This window comes from Centropristis striata, chromosome 21 (genome assembly GCF_030273125.1).
Source record: "Centropristis striata isolate RG_2023a ecotype Rhode Island chromosome 21, C.striata_1.0, whole genome shotgun sequence".
Classification (NCBI taxonomy): Eukaryota; Metazoa; Chordata; class Actinopteri; order Perciformes; family Serranidae; genus Centropristis; species Centropristis striata.
In genome coordinates, this window is record NC_081537.1 from 11,105,273 (window position 1) to 11,119,461 (window position 14,189).

The 14,189-nt window shown below is 38.9% G+C and overlaps 1 protein-coding gene across 1 annotated transcript; it reads right to left on the reverse strand.

Annotated features, from left to right (window-relative positions):
* Window positions 1-1,167: 1,167 nt before the first annotated feature.
* On the reverse strand, window positions 1,168-13,326 carry rhot2 (ras homolog family member T2). Its single transcript, XM_059324040.1, has 19 exons — window positions 13,139-13,326; window positions 11,426-11,484; window positions 10,546-10,627; window positions 10,198-10,241; window positions 9,623-9,676; window positions 9,471-9,523; window positions 9,063-9,171; window positions 8,190-8,291; window positions 7,969-8,067; window positions 7,767-7,875; window positions 7,546-7,666; window positions 7,153-7,237; window positions 6,851-6,996; window positions 6,637-6,737; window positions 3,941-4,071; window positions 3,734-3,814; window positions 3,521-3,643; window positions 2,918-3,120; window positions 1,168-2,193 (listed from the first exon to the last, which is right to left on the reverse strand). The coding sequence occupies exons 1-19, from the start codon at window positions 13,173-13,175 to the stop codon at window positions 2,076-2,078; spliced, it is 1,857 nt and encodes a 618-aa protein (XP_059180023.1). The 5' UTR covers window positions 13,176-13,326; the 3' UTR covers window positions 1,168-2,075.
* Window positions 13,327-14,189: the final 863 nt, after the last annotated feature.

The window sequence follows — 14,189 nt, forward strand, 5'->3', positions numbered from 1 at the left end:
GGTAAACAAGTCATAGATTCATTTGCGGTAGAATAAATGGATTTCATTGTAAAACTGGTTTTAACATCCCAGTGTGGGCGCCAAAAGCTGCCCTAAATACTGGACATAAAGATAACTTTACAGCCGTTATTCAATGTCCGTTTCTCCTAGTTCTTCTAGCTCTTAAACTACACTCCAAATCCCTACATCCTCTGTCCACTGAGCGAGGAGGTGGCTTCGCAGACACACCCAGCGCTTTTACTCCCCTGCCCCTCACCTGAAATGCAACACTGCCATCTTGTGGTGTCTTGCAAGAACAGAAGACTCTTCTTCACTGCAGCTGAGACTGAGACGCGGCAGCAGACAGACTGGAGTCAAACTAATGAAAGTCAAGATTGCACACACATATTAAACCTCTACACACAGTTATTCATTATTATCTTTAAAGACTGATGTGAGATCATCAAACTAACCTTATTAAACTACTTCAGGCTGAATGAGGACATCTAGACTTGCAAAGGCATGATGTCCCTGCATGTTTGGCATGCTATGTGCAGAAGGGTAGTAATTGGCATTGCTTCAACACAGGGTACTGCAAAATGAATGCCGACAACAAAGCAGAAAACTACCTTTGGAGTCCATTACTTTTAACAACAAATGTTTTGTGATTAAGATTATATGGTTTCTGGCAGAATAAATATACTAAAATAATACAAGAACTAAAACATAATACATACAATATGTAGTATAATCCATCAAGGTGAATATGGAGGAAATAAAGGCACCAACTGTCAGAGATACTGACATAAAGCACAGCATTCATCTTTCATCCCAACATCCATAAAGTCTTTTGGGTAAAAGGTCCCCACCCAGTCTAGTCTGGTCTTTTATTAAGCATCTAAATCAGTTCAATTTCAGTAAGAAAAACAGCCATATTTTAAAAGTCACAGAAGTGTATTCTGCAGAAACAGCAGGTCCCCAGCTAAATAAAGCAATAACACATACATAACATGACTGACTCATGTTGGAAAACAATGCAATGGTAGATTATGTAACAAGGTCAAAGTGTATGCACAGTGTCAGGTGTATGTAAATAGAGGAAAGAAAAATCACAAATCATCAGCTTGTTTCAGTCTGTCAAAATCAACAAATTCAATGTGAGCAGAAGGAAATCAAGTGGAAGCAGAGATTCATTGACCAGATATTTCTTTAACATTTTGTCATTTCTAAGATTTGATTGGCCTCCTTGTGGAGGAATTTTTTTTTTGACTTCTTGTAGATTCATACACAAACTGCCATTCGTCTTCATGCACGTTTCTCCCTGCCACAGCAGATTGGTAGAGGCCTTACTGCTAAAAACATTAAAATATTTGATTCTCAGGCAAAATAATATGCCAATTAACATGCTACGACTAGTCATTGCTGCTGGAGGTATTTGGCAAATCAGATATGAACATCTAGTATCTGTGGTGGCATGGTCAGACAGAAGAGTGTAGTTCATTGGGGGAGTTCCAGCAAGGGATTCAGTGGCAGCCAATCAGGATGTTTGCTCAGCTAAAAATGCTCCATGTGCTGCCCTTTGGTTCTTCAGTCTCGTAATTTTGGCATTTTTATGTATTATGCTTAAGAAACACTGCATGTATATAAAAACTCTCCAATCTCACCATTAACACTTGACAGATAATTGAGGGGAAAGCAATAGATTAGAGACGCGACTGCATTTCCGCCCCTTTGATAAAGCACCTGTTTGGATGAACACTTCTTTGTGTATCAATGCACTGAGAGCTGACAGGCTAACTCCTACTTAACCTGGTTGGACAATGTAAGGCAGAAAAAGCTGGACACAGCAGCGTGGGGGAATAATATGATCACTAGCTTCCAACTGCTTTTGGACTGTTGCGATCAACTGACTCAGAGGGTAGGACGAAGGGAGGAAGGGCAGAGATACGAAGAGCTTCCTGGGAGCCTTAGAGGTGAAAAGTAAAATGATGCGGTGGCTCTGAATCTGGTCTCTGAGGTTTGGTCTTGATGGATGGATCGATGGAGCGTCTGGATTTTTAAAAAAAAGAGGAAGGAGAAGCTCAACTGGTTGTTGATCATTTCAGTCTGGAAACAGCTCTGTAGATAGCAAAACCCAGAACTGCAACTACGGCGGAGCCCAACGCCACTCTCAGCCAGAATGATGTGTTGCTCATGTCTGAGCCATTCAGGTGTCTGTAGATTGGAGGGAAAAAAATATGAAGGTTAGCCACAGACAGAGCAAAACACAGGTGATTTAATGAGTAAAAATTGTCTACCTCTCTACTGTTTACATTTTCTTTGCACTTAATGTTAAGCAATGTACGGCGGTGGACGGGGGCAGCAGCAAAATGTATTTCAGCTACCTTAAATGGCCCACTCAATATCAGTTTAAGTGTACACTACATTTGGGATATTTTCACCGCTCAACCTTGCTGCGTTTAAGTTAATGCGGGGGAACTCTAACCATTTCATGCTCTTGTTGCTGATCTACCGCTGCCTTGATCGTTTAGTTTGATTTTGTTTTTTTAGTGGATCTAAACTATCCCCTGAAAACACTAAAGTCACACAATAACACAAACAAACTATGATCAAAGCAGCAGTAAACCAGCAACTCTCGTGTTCTGTGAGGTAAAATGACTATTTTTGTCAATGGAGTCTGGTGGCTTTGACAAGAGTATAGAACGGCTTCAGATCCCCCTTCAGGGATGTCTGATGGCAAGGTAAGGTGGTGGAAATACTCTAAATATAGTGGAGACTTAAATGCCCACCTAAAAAGATAATATCAGCTTATTAAGGTGGCTCAAATATGTTTTGCTCCTGCACCTGTTTTCAGCAGTATGTTGCCTCCTACAACCCTTCTTTCAAAAAAATCCATACTATCCTTTTAAGAGCAGTAGTTTGTCTAAATAGAACATACGGGTATACTGCTGCCCAGGCAAGCCTGGAGTAGATGTTCTTGCTGGTGGAGTCGAGGAACAGGCTGGAGAAGGGCAGCGGTGGAGGCAGTTGGTGTTTATAACAGAACTCCGCTGGAGTCATCCCGTGGAACTGCTTGACCTCGGGAAGGTCCACCTTGGAAGCAACCAGCACACATGGGATTTTGCTCTCCATGTAGTGTTGCTAAGTAAGAAATAGGACCAAGAGAAAAAACTTTAGCTGAGAGGGCAGGGAAGAAGTCATTGTAGCATGCCTTGTTCAGGGATTTGGTCATTTTGTGAATTGTAATTTGGTTTGAAAGATAAAAAACAAGATTTATGTAACCACAGCTCATCAAACTAAGCACCATGATATTACTGTCCATTACAAAAAGATCTTCCTTCCATCATATTTTTAATATGATTATTTAATACAGGCAATTCTCAAATCTCCAAAATTTGCTATTCTAATTACAAAAAGATATAAGAAGTGAGCTGTAATACTGTATTATTAATGAGGCCGACTGTGTGCAAACACCAGCAAATATGATGGAACAATGATAATAAATGAACACTTGTATCATTATCTTTATGCAGCCACTGACCTTGTATATACTGGCACAATAGTCGAAGGAATGGGGGTCACTGGCGTCATACATGAGACAAGCAACATCACAGGATGCATCTGATGCCTTCAGGAACTCCACCTCCACATCCACCTCATTGAGCTGCAAGGGGAGTTGAAGAGTTTGTGCTCAGGCATTATTCAGGGTCAGAGGTTTAGGGTCAGCATTAGGACCAGGACGGGAGCTACTTACGATAAGGTGCTTCTCCTGGTTGCTGACTTGGACAGTGTTTATGGCATAGGGGGAGAAGGCACTGCTGGAATTTCCCTTATTCTGTCAAGAAACCCAGGAACACAGTCATTATTTAGCATTATCAATCTTGATGATGCAGACTAGTAGAAGTTTATTACGTTTTAAGAACAAAACATTTTATGTTTTCATCTCCAGACTGTGCCATACCGCAATGTTGCGGCCCACGAAGGCCTGGAGAAAGGCTGTCTTGCCCGTCCCTCGCGGTCCGATCACCTTGCAGAGAAACACTGACCGCTGTGTCTGGCGCTTCTCCAGGTCCACCTCTTTATCCTGTGTTACTGCATATATAAACAAGAAGAAACACAACCTATAAACCCAATACTCAAACAAGCAGGGCTTCTTATCTTCAAGGTCACAGCTAAACTTCTGTCTTACCTCATCAAACTTCATGGTAACATTAAAAATAGTCTTTGATTTTCCATTTTCACTTCTTGTATGGCGAAATTAGAAAAACTTCCAGCTTACCATTTACCAGGCAATAATATAAATAGCCTTAAGGTGGGAGGCCAACATCGCCAAAGCAGAGGATGTGATTCCTGCAACAGCTGAGGAAGATCAGCCTGACACATGAGCTGCTGTTTCTGTTCTGGCATCAAATGAGCCTGTTCTACTTTGTTTGATCACGGTTTGGTTTGTCTTGGCCACCAAACGGAGCATAGAAGCCACAGCCCTGCAGTAGTAAAAATGACTTATGCTAACCTGTTTATCCCAGAGGATTTGTAGTTGCTGCATCTCAGTCAGATCTCATCAATAAAGCTTGAGAATAAAGAGTTGTTGTAAACAAAATGATAATGTGAATAATGTGAAAATAAGAGCCAGGTTGTAAAGAAGTGCACTTATTTTGTCAGATAAATGTTTGGGTTTAAAATGTATTACTGCAAAAAGAATTACATGAAGGCCACTTATTTGTAATACATTCATTTGACTCCAAAGTAAAAGTAGTTTATAGACTGTATTGAATAACTTCAAAGTTAGATAAAGTGACATCTAGTGGCAGTAAGGAGATTTCCACAAGGCAAGACAACTAGGTTTAGAATAATGCAGGTGCATGTAACACCAGTGCAAGTGCAAGACATGTGAATCTGGTCTATGTTAGGCAACTGAACATCACAGAGAAAACAAGACTTTTAGTCACAAGACACGTAGGAATACATACTTGAAAAGATGAAGAAAAGAGAATTCAAATCACAGATTTCAATTAGGTTATAAAGGGTTAGACAATTTCTGGTAAATTTCCAAAAGAATTCCCAGGGAAGTTAAGCTCAGTATTTCAGGGGTTTGGCTCAATTTACATTTTAAAACACACACCTTTTAATATTAAACTTATTTAGGGGGAAACGCAAATGAAAAAAAAAGACGATTTCTTATGTTATATTTTCTACTTGTATATCTTTTGCCAGCATCCCATTAAAAAGGAATCAACTCTCTGCATATAAAGTGCATGATCCCATCACATGTGAAGCCCACACTACTGCCAACACCACTGCACAGCAAATAGTAGGCATAGCAGAGTACACGGTTTATAACTAAACACCTTCCATTATATTTTATTCCTGTTAATTTACATAAATTCCTGTTAATTCTAATGGAAAGTTTCCACCTTTGATATTCCAGGAGTTTTTAATTAGATCCAATCCACTAATGGGACAAAAAAGGCTAAGTTTGTCCCAAAGCTACTGCCACAGAAATGTAAAATATATGGTGTATATTGTCTGTACAGTAAATATTTTAGGATATCTGGGGCTATTACTCAATTATCCATCAATCTACAGTCATGGAAACAATTATTAGACCACCCTTGTTTTCTCCTTGCTTTCTTGTTCATTTAGTGCCTGGTACAACTAAATGTACAAATATAATGATAACAACAAAAATAGAGTTTAATTTAAGAGCTGATATCTAGCCATTTTCCGTGGGTTTCTTGATAATGATTTTGGTTATCAAGAAAACCATGGAAAATGGCTAGATATCAGCTCTTAAATTAAACTTTTATCAGCTATTTTTGTTGTTATCAATATATTTGTCCAAAAAAATGACCTTTAGTTGTACCAGGCATTAAAATGAACAAGAAATTGAAAGGAAAAATGGTCTAACAATTTTTTCTGTATACTGTACTGTATCAGTCCCAGCTGTTGTGACACTGGATGAAAAATCAGAAGGAGTGAAAGATTGATTCCCCACCATGAAACATATTAACTGAGCAGATGCTAAAACCAGTAACTACTCCCCTTGTAAAAAGATCTGCATTAATCTGAGTGACTTTCTGACCTTTCTGACATCTACAGCAGGGTCACCTGAAGGTGCTCACCCCTGAGACGGAGATAGAGTGTGTGTGTGATTAGCGTAAAGAGATATATTACATCACACATTCCAATCTTGTCCAAGCTCTTCTGACACACTCACCTCAGACAGCATCACATAGTACATCTACACAGCTCTTGGAACTAGTTTAATTAGCAATCGCTAATTTCATCACTAATCATTGTTCCTTTTTCTTAATGCTCACAAGAAACACAAGAACAACATGAATATCATGTTTGGAGTGCACTAATAAAACCATGCATGAGTAAATGTGTCAACACACATGCAATATTACAAACTGAACTATTCTCTCACATCTCAAGGACAAATGTACAAGTATGTAAATCTAGTAGGTGACAGTGGACAGGATTAAGACTGGTAATCCTCCTACAGAACGCTGCTTAACTATGAGATTGGGATTTAAGTTTTCAAAGAGGATGTACAGTAGGTCTTCCATGTTCTATAGGAAGTTGGTCTCAACCTTTCTAATATACATGCAGTTTATCTAACAGAGTCAGTGATACAAACACACACAAACACACCTGTGATTGCGGCAGTCTGTGACTCCTGCTCAGTGAGGATAGGGTAGCCTAGGTATCCTAGGTGCTCCAGGCAACGGTGGATGTCAAAATACGCAGAGAGCCTGCATGTGAAGGGATTGACATACATGTGACCTTCAAGCAGTGCAGAACGCAAAAGTGTAAACCTAGTGCATGCAATCAAATAAAATCATTACCAATCACATGAGATACGTACGTCCATTGGCAAAGGTAGCCGTGGTTAGAGATGTAGCCCTCATCTGTAGTTGGGACGGTCATGTAGACCTCTGCACCCCATGGCATGTAAGGACATACGCAAAACAGGTTTCTAAGCTCAGCCGGTGACAGGGCAGAGTCTTTGTCCTGAGAGGGAGAACGGATCCATTCTTCAAAACAAGAAATACCCACCACTAGAGCCACTGCTGAGTATCTACAGCATATTTAATTTATACATTTGTCACAAACATTTCACACAACATTTAACTGTTACTCTTTACTGCAATTCAGATTGCTACTCACTTCATCATACTTGTCAAAAAGCCGCTGGAGGAACTGGTGACCTAAATGATTGAGCTCTGTGGTGCAGCCGACAGGAACTCGTAGTCTGACGGAAGAGAGAAACAAAAATTAGATATTTGGAGAGCTGGGCATTCCTGGCTAGTGTGTACAAACATAACAAAGGCTATATCAAATGGAAACACGGAAGAAAAAGGGCAAATGCCAGATGACTATGTAGAATGTTGGTACAATGGTCTTTTGTTTCTAATACTATTGGAATACCTGTTATACTATAATAATACTAATACTACTAATACTAATACTAATACTAATAATGTAATACTATAGTTATCGGCAATATAAAAATCCACATCTAAATTGACAGATACAGTCCAATAGTTTAATTACACATACTCAGGGTAAAGGTAATCATCAGTCAGCTCAAGGTTGTCGTCATAACCAAACTTCCTGAGGATAGTCCATGTGGTTTCATGTCGGCCCCTCTGGATAAATAATGTATTAAGGAACAAGAAACCTGAAAAAGAGGGAGATACAATGCTCAGCCATTAGCTGAGTGTGGCCATGAAACAACACTGTTTAAAGTTGCATGTTCTTATTCATTGAGTGATTTTTACCATTTAGGGTAAGGCCGTTGTCCTGCACCCCATCACTGGTGTTTTTCCAAACTACAGTCTTCACATCTTCTAAGGCTTGAGGTGCCAGAGGATTCCCAAAACATGATTTCTACACATAAAGATGGATAGATTATTTTATATAGTAAGCTTTGGTTCAAATAATACCTGAGAGGACATGATGTTAAGTGATTTTAACTGGCACCTGAAAGCAGTTGAGTTCAGCGTCACTGAGGATACGGTCATTGTCCTGGTCGGAAACGTAGAATATTCTGCTTAGGGCTCGGACACACAGCGGTTTTAGCTGGGGACAAAATTGTTATCATTATTCAAACAAGAATTTGCATGCACATATGTAAATACGTGGACTGGGAGAGAGGGACACGCTGGCTTCACATTTGGCATCACTTTCCAACAATGGCTGACCTGTTTGTCCTCTGGGTCATAAAGAGGGGCAGTGGGGTGAAGAACTGCCTTCTGTGCATAGTAGAACAGCTCCGAAATGTTTTTCAGGTTCTTTGCAGAACACTAGAAAGAGAAAAACAGCAGGGAGGAAATTTTAGAGTAATGGTAGACTGATTAATCGGTCTGTCTGTACATTTTTGCCTGCTCCCACAAGAAATAATTAACAAATAATATCTGCAGACAGGTGCATGTTTATAAATTTTCCTTCTCTCTCAGAAACAAGGAAATGCTGCCATCTACTGATATATGCTGTTGTTAAGTTTAGCATTTAGCATTTAGCATTCCTGCAAGTTTATATATTTTTATAGTAAGTAACTAACAAGTGTAAAATGAAAATAAACAATAAGGTTCATAAATACATAAATGAATAAAGAAAATAATAGTAAGGTTAAAAAAAGTAGACTAGCATGATGATGTACCTACAAATGTACACTTACTGTACATAGACAGGACATAAAGCTACATATACATCTGCACACTGCATCTTAAAAAATCGGATTATAATAACAGTGTAAAAAAAGTTTCCGTATACCACATTTGTGTCTTATTTGTTAAATTAAATTGTTATATTTTAGCAGATACCAAAAAAAGACAATGGCATTACATATGTATAGTCCATTGGCTGCCCTAATCTCTAATACAATTGCATTGTCCATTGAAAAACCCAGTTGAGCACTGTTTCAATTACAATTATTTAAGCAATCTAAAATCAAGATAAAGTGTGCATGTGTATGTATTTGAATAAAACCAGGGAACCATATGCGTATCTCAATGCTAATGTCAGCAGGTGTGTACAGACTGCAGTGATTAGCACACTGTATGTGAGACTCTCACCTCAACACATGTCTCAATCTCAGAGAACTGGTTCATGATGGGAAGAATGGTTTCCATTGAGCTCCCACAGCGTAGATCAGACTTGTTTCCCACAAGGATGATGGGAACTCTGATGGAACACATGGAGACAGGGTAACTATCCACACAACACTCATGTTTTGTTATGTGAATACAGATAATCCTGCAATACAAAATATCATGTGAATCATTTGACATTCAAATTGTGTCAACTGCATGCACTCACACTCCTCACATCTTTGGCATTATTGGTCTTAGGTCTTATTCTAAAATTCCTAGATTACAAAGCTTGCCAACATTACATGCAAACACTAGGGAGGAGTCCAAAGTCCAATGGCACATAGGAGCCTCCCTAGGCAACACACACACCCATCAACAACTGATACATACTTGTTCCCTTTCTCTGCATCTCCGTTAACTAAAGGTATCCATTTAGTTTTGATCTGAAAAACAATAGCAGACATAAGAGCATTTTTTATTTAAATGCATTAATGACATGTAATATACAGTATGAGGAATGTTTGTACAGTGTGACAGTATACCTTGTCTATCGTGTCCTCGTTGGTGACATCATACACTACACACACCACATTAGCCTGTGTGGGGTGGAGAAAGAACAGCTGTGAGGGACCTCATGCCAAAAACAGAATCTCGGAATTCAGTCAACCTTGTATACCAGTATAGTAAAGTGAAAAAAAGTAAAAAACTTTTTATTCCATGACACAGCACAAACAAGTCATTTTTACATTTTTATTTAGTTTTAGCATGTTCTGAGACGGTCTGCTGCAAAGTATGTGGAGGAAAATACATGAAGGTAGAGAAAGAACTATGAAAAAGATATGGATGTTAAGGGTTCTGGCCTACATGGCAGAAATGCAAGTCTCCTACAAATAGGATTTTGGTCACAACAAAATTGTGAGAAACCTTAGAAACAATTATATTCTTTTCTGGATAAAAGATTATTTTTTTGGCTGCATTCACACCAAATCACTGCGGCAAAAACGCAAAAAGCAGAGGGTAAAAACAACCCATCTGCTCCATCTGCTGATGAATGCAGCCATAATCAGTGGTGGCATTCAGCTTCTGGCTGTTCATCAGTTCGGTAAGGTGTACTTACCTTGATGATCTCACTTTTAAGGACTTCATCAGTTTGCTCCTTTTCTATTTAGGACAAACAAAACATTTTTCAAGTCATAATATTTAGACAATCATGCTGAAAAACACACTACACACACACACACACTACATATGCACACGCACAAGCACACTCACGAGTGAATAATGTGGAATGCCTACTCCACACTACACAACTTAAGCCCTGATTTTCATGCGTGATGTCGTGTGAAAATCACAACTTCAAGACTCAAGACAAGACAGGAAGTTGTGTAGTGTGAACAGTACAGCGATCTGTCGTCTTTGAAAGTCAGGCAGTCTGAACTTAGACTAAGAATTCAGGCCATGTTACCTGAGTAGTCCACTATGTGTGTGGGCACTTTCTCTGGGGTCACATCAGCAGGGATGGTGATCTCTTCAGCTCTGGAGGGAACCTGACAGAGATTGCACATGATAGATAAAATGTCAACCATCAGTTAATCAGGCTGTAGTCCAAATTAAGCATAAAGCATGGACACTGTTACTGTCTTAGTAAACAACCTTAAGCCATAAGCTGAAAAGCAATGCAATTTTCACTTTCAAATGAAAATGTGTCAAGAGTAGGGCAAATAGTATTCATCATTAATACCACACGTATATAAATAGAAAACTTCTCAAGGCATTTTGAATAGTATCAAACCACTGTGTACCTACCACCTTATACACTTGCTGGAAAGAAACTAAGAATGGAATCTCAAATTCATACAGAAGCACAATACTGTCCACTAAGTACATAGCAGAGCAGGCTGATTTCATCATGTCAAACAAAGCCCAAACATGCTGCATGTTGGATTCTTAACAGACCAAGTATTGGAATGAGTATATCAGCCAAACCATAATATGAAACAAATTCAACTTAAAAGACACATTACTTGTTATAAACTATAGTAATCTATCTCATCCTATACAAATCATTTTTTGCAAAAGGAGTAGAAAGAGTTGTACATAATGCAAAGTAAGTTGCAAAGGAAAATTAAACTTTTATTAGCTTGCCAGGAGTGAGCATCATATCTTTATTGCACAAAATGAGCCAGTTTACCAAGTACTGGCTGCAGAAGAATAATTGTGGCCATAATTAGCAAACAGTGGTCAATATAGACTGTAAGAAGGAAGTGGTCAGTTACATGAAACCCCAGCAAAAATGACATTTTAGTAAAAACACAACAGTGGTGAGTTGTTGTACTGTCACTTACCTCTTCTGGGAACTCCTCTCCAACCAAAGACATGATGAGTGATGTCTTCCCCACCTTGGCTGTTGGATGAGACAGTATGGAGAGGATGAGAAGCTCAGCCAGAAAAAGACTCAAGGATCTCATTTGATTTGTGTGATGTAGTGATAACACTTACTATAAAGTGCATATACAAGCACATTAGCTGAATAATCTTTATCTTATCAGTAACATTTAATTATCACAACACAACTGTATTGCACCGATACATAAAGAGTCGGGGCACCGAATTAAACAGACATGTTAACATCAAAACTAACTTATACCTAGAATGCTCTAGAGTTGCCCTCTATATACAGTTATGCTAATGGATTTTTTTCACTTTCAATGAAGCACTCTCATCATTTTAGTTGACCTCTTCAACTCCTTGAGGACACTGGAGTCCTCAGCCGCCCATCCATCTTTCAGAGGCTGTAACACACTCTGTCTTAAAACTGTAGTGAAAAACTGTACCTCATGGTATAAAACAGGAAAATCACAGCCTCAAAAAACTCTACAACCACAAACTAGGAGCCGAGGGCATTCAAGAGTATGTATGGCTTTCCTAGGTATGTTACAATAAGGGGGGTTCTCAGCAGTTTCCAGAACTGAAGTGCACCCCATCCAACCACTGAAGAATACAATTCTCACAGAAATATTTTTTGAAACCAACTGACAGCATGCATTTATATGTCGTCCCTCCATATATAGTGTGGTATTTTGGGGGACACTTCACATTTGTGATAAAAGAAATAGTAACAATATGCACCAAATTTGTGCAGCAAATTGAGATAGCCATCCTTTGTTACATCCTTTTAAAGTGAAATGATCAATAAGTGTCATATGTTACACTTTTGGTGAAGTTTTTTTTGCATCCTGCAAAACTTTTAATTAAACTTTAAATTAGTTAGGCGATTATTTTAACAGGATGACGATAATAGGCGCCCAGCCAAAACACAACGTTTATTACAGATTTATGACAAGAAAATCTTGACACTCAATGTTGAAATGCATCTGAATTTAATTATCAGCTTCCCAGCTTTCAGATGATTCACACCACCTCCATGTGGCATCTACTGTTGACCTGCTAATCCCCACCCTACCCCCAAACAGACTAGAACAGGGATGGGTGGTGTTGTTGAAGTTAAGCTAACTACCGCCATTTAGCTATTTGATTAACTGCTCTACCGTTAACGTCAGTTTATGAATGGAGCTACCGTTAACTTCTGTTAACACCCAACATTAAAATACCAATGCTCTCTAATGAGAGCTTTTAAAATAGCAGATAGTTAAAATAACGTTAAATATGTTTGTGTAATGTAACGTTAAAATTAATTAGTTGCAAGCTGAAGTTAACATTACCCGATATAAAACACAAATACGTAAACTAACTTCTGTACGGCAGCTAACGTAACGTTTCCTCCCAACATTAACCGTTAACAACCGAACAGCAAAGTTACTTTTAGCTATGTTAGCATAGCGGAAATTGGAGGGCGGCCAATTCGCGAAAAACATATAATTTTATTTATGAGGACACACTTAGTGCAAAGACACACATGCCCCTTTTATGGCAATTATCGCCACCATGCCACCAGGAGTAACAGAGGTAAATTCAGCTACAACTTCGTAAGTTAGCCTCAGAAGCTAATGTTTGCTAGTCTCTTAGCTTGTGGTCAGCTGTCAGTGCAAATGACTTACGCTCCCCCAATAAGAGTATCCTGACGTCTTGTTTCATCTTCCCTCTCTGTTTGACGAACAGTCAGACGCGCTGCAGTATTACAGTGGCATTTATCTTTCATTTGAATGTCAAATTTTCTATCTAAAATCAAACGTGTGCCTCTCCACGGCGATATGCACCCAAGGTGAAACCATATCATTCCGGTTCACGGAGGAAACCGTGAAAACACGCCCTCTGCTGGCCGGACACACACCCTGCTGCCCACGTTTACTTCAATGAGGTTCAGGTTATATAGGCAAGGCAAGGCAAGGCAAGTTTATTTGTATAGCACAATTCAACACAAGGTAATTCAAAGTGCTTTACATACACATTAAAAACAGCAAGATACAATTGAAAACAATAAACAGTCAATTAAAACAGGGAAGATACAGCAGGATAAAAAAAAGAGATAAAATAATAAAAAGCACAAGTCAAACATTGTGTAGTTAAAAAGTAAGGGCAGTAGAGTAGAGCAGATAAGTGTTAAAGTTAAGAGTACGCTTCAGTAAACAATAGTGTTTTTAGTCCTGATTTAAAGGAGCTGACCGTTTGGGCAGACCTCAGATCTACAGGTAGTTTGTTCCACAGGTGAGGAGCAGAATAACTGAAAGCTGCCTCACCCTGCTTAGGGTGCTTGAAAGCTGCCTCACCCTGCTTATATACGTTTAAGTCTCACGTGAACTGCTCATTCTGCAAACAGTGTGAAGAAGACCTTTGTCATTTGTTCTGGACCTGTCCATTTGTATCTGTTTTCTGACAAGATGTCTGTACATTCATTTCCCAGAATATTTCTTCTGGTGTCTGTCTTACATATATAAATGTACTGTTTGGGTTCCTCTCCTGTCCTATGAACAACAATCAACCTGATTGTTCTACTTGCAAAATACCATATACACAAATCCAAATTCTCTAATCACAATCTTTTTTAATTTTTGAGAAGGAACTCAAACAGTACATTACAACAATCCAACCTTCAACAAACAGAAAAGCCATCAAAACCACTGAGCTATGCATTCTTTATAACATACTTAC

Coding starts and splice junctions, on each gene's coding strand:
- rhot2 (XM_059324040.1), bottom strand. CDS start 13,175: ATGAAACAAGACGTCAGGATACTCTTATTGGGGGAGC. Junction 10,242..10,545: donor ACACATAGTGGACTACTCAG/GTAACATGGCCT, acceptor TGTCCTAAATAG/AAAAGGAGCAAACTGATGAA. Junction 2,194..2,917: donor GCCTGGGCAGCAGTATACCC/GTATGTTCTATT, acceptor TCCAATCTACAG/ACACCTGAATGGCTCAGACA.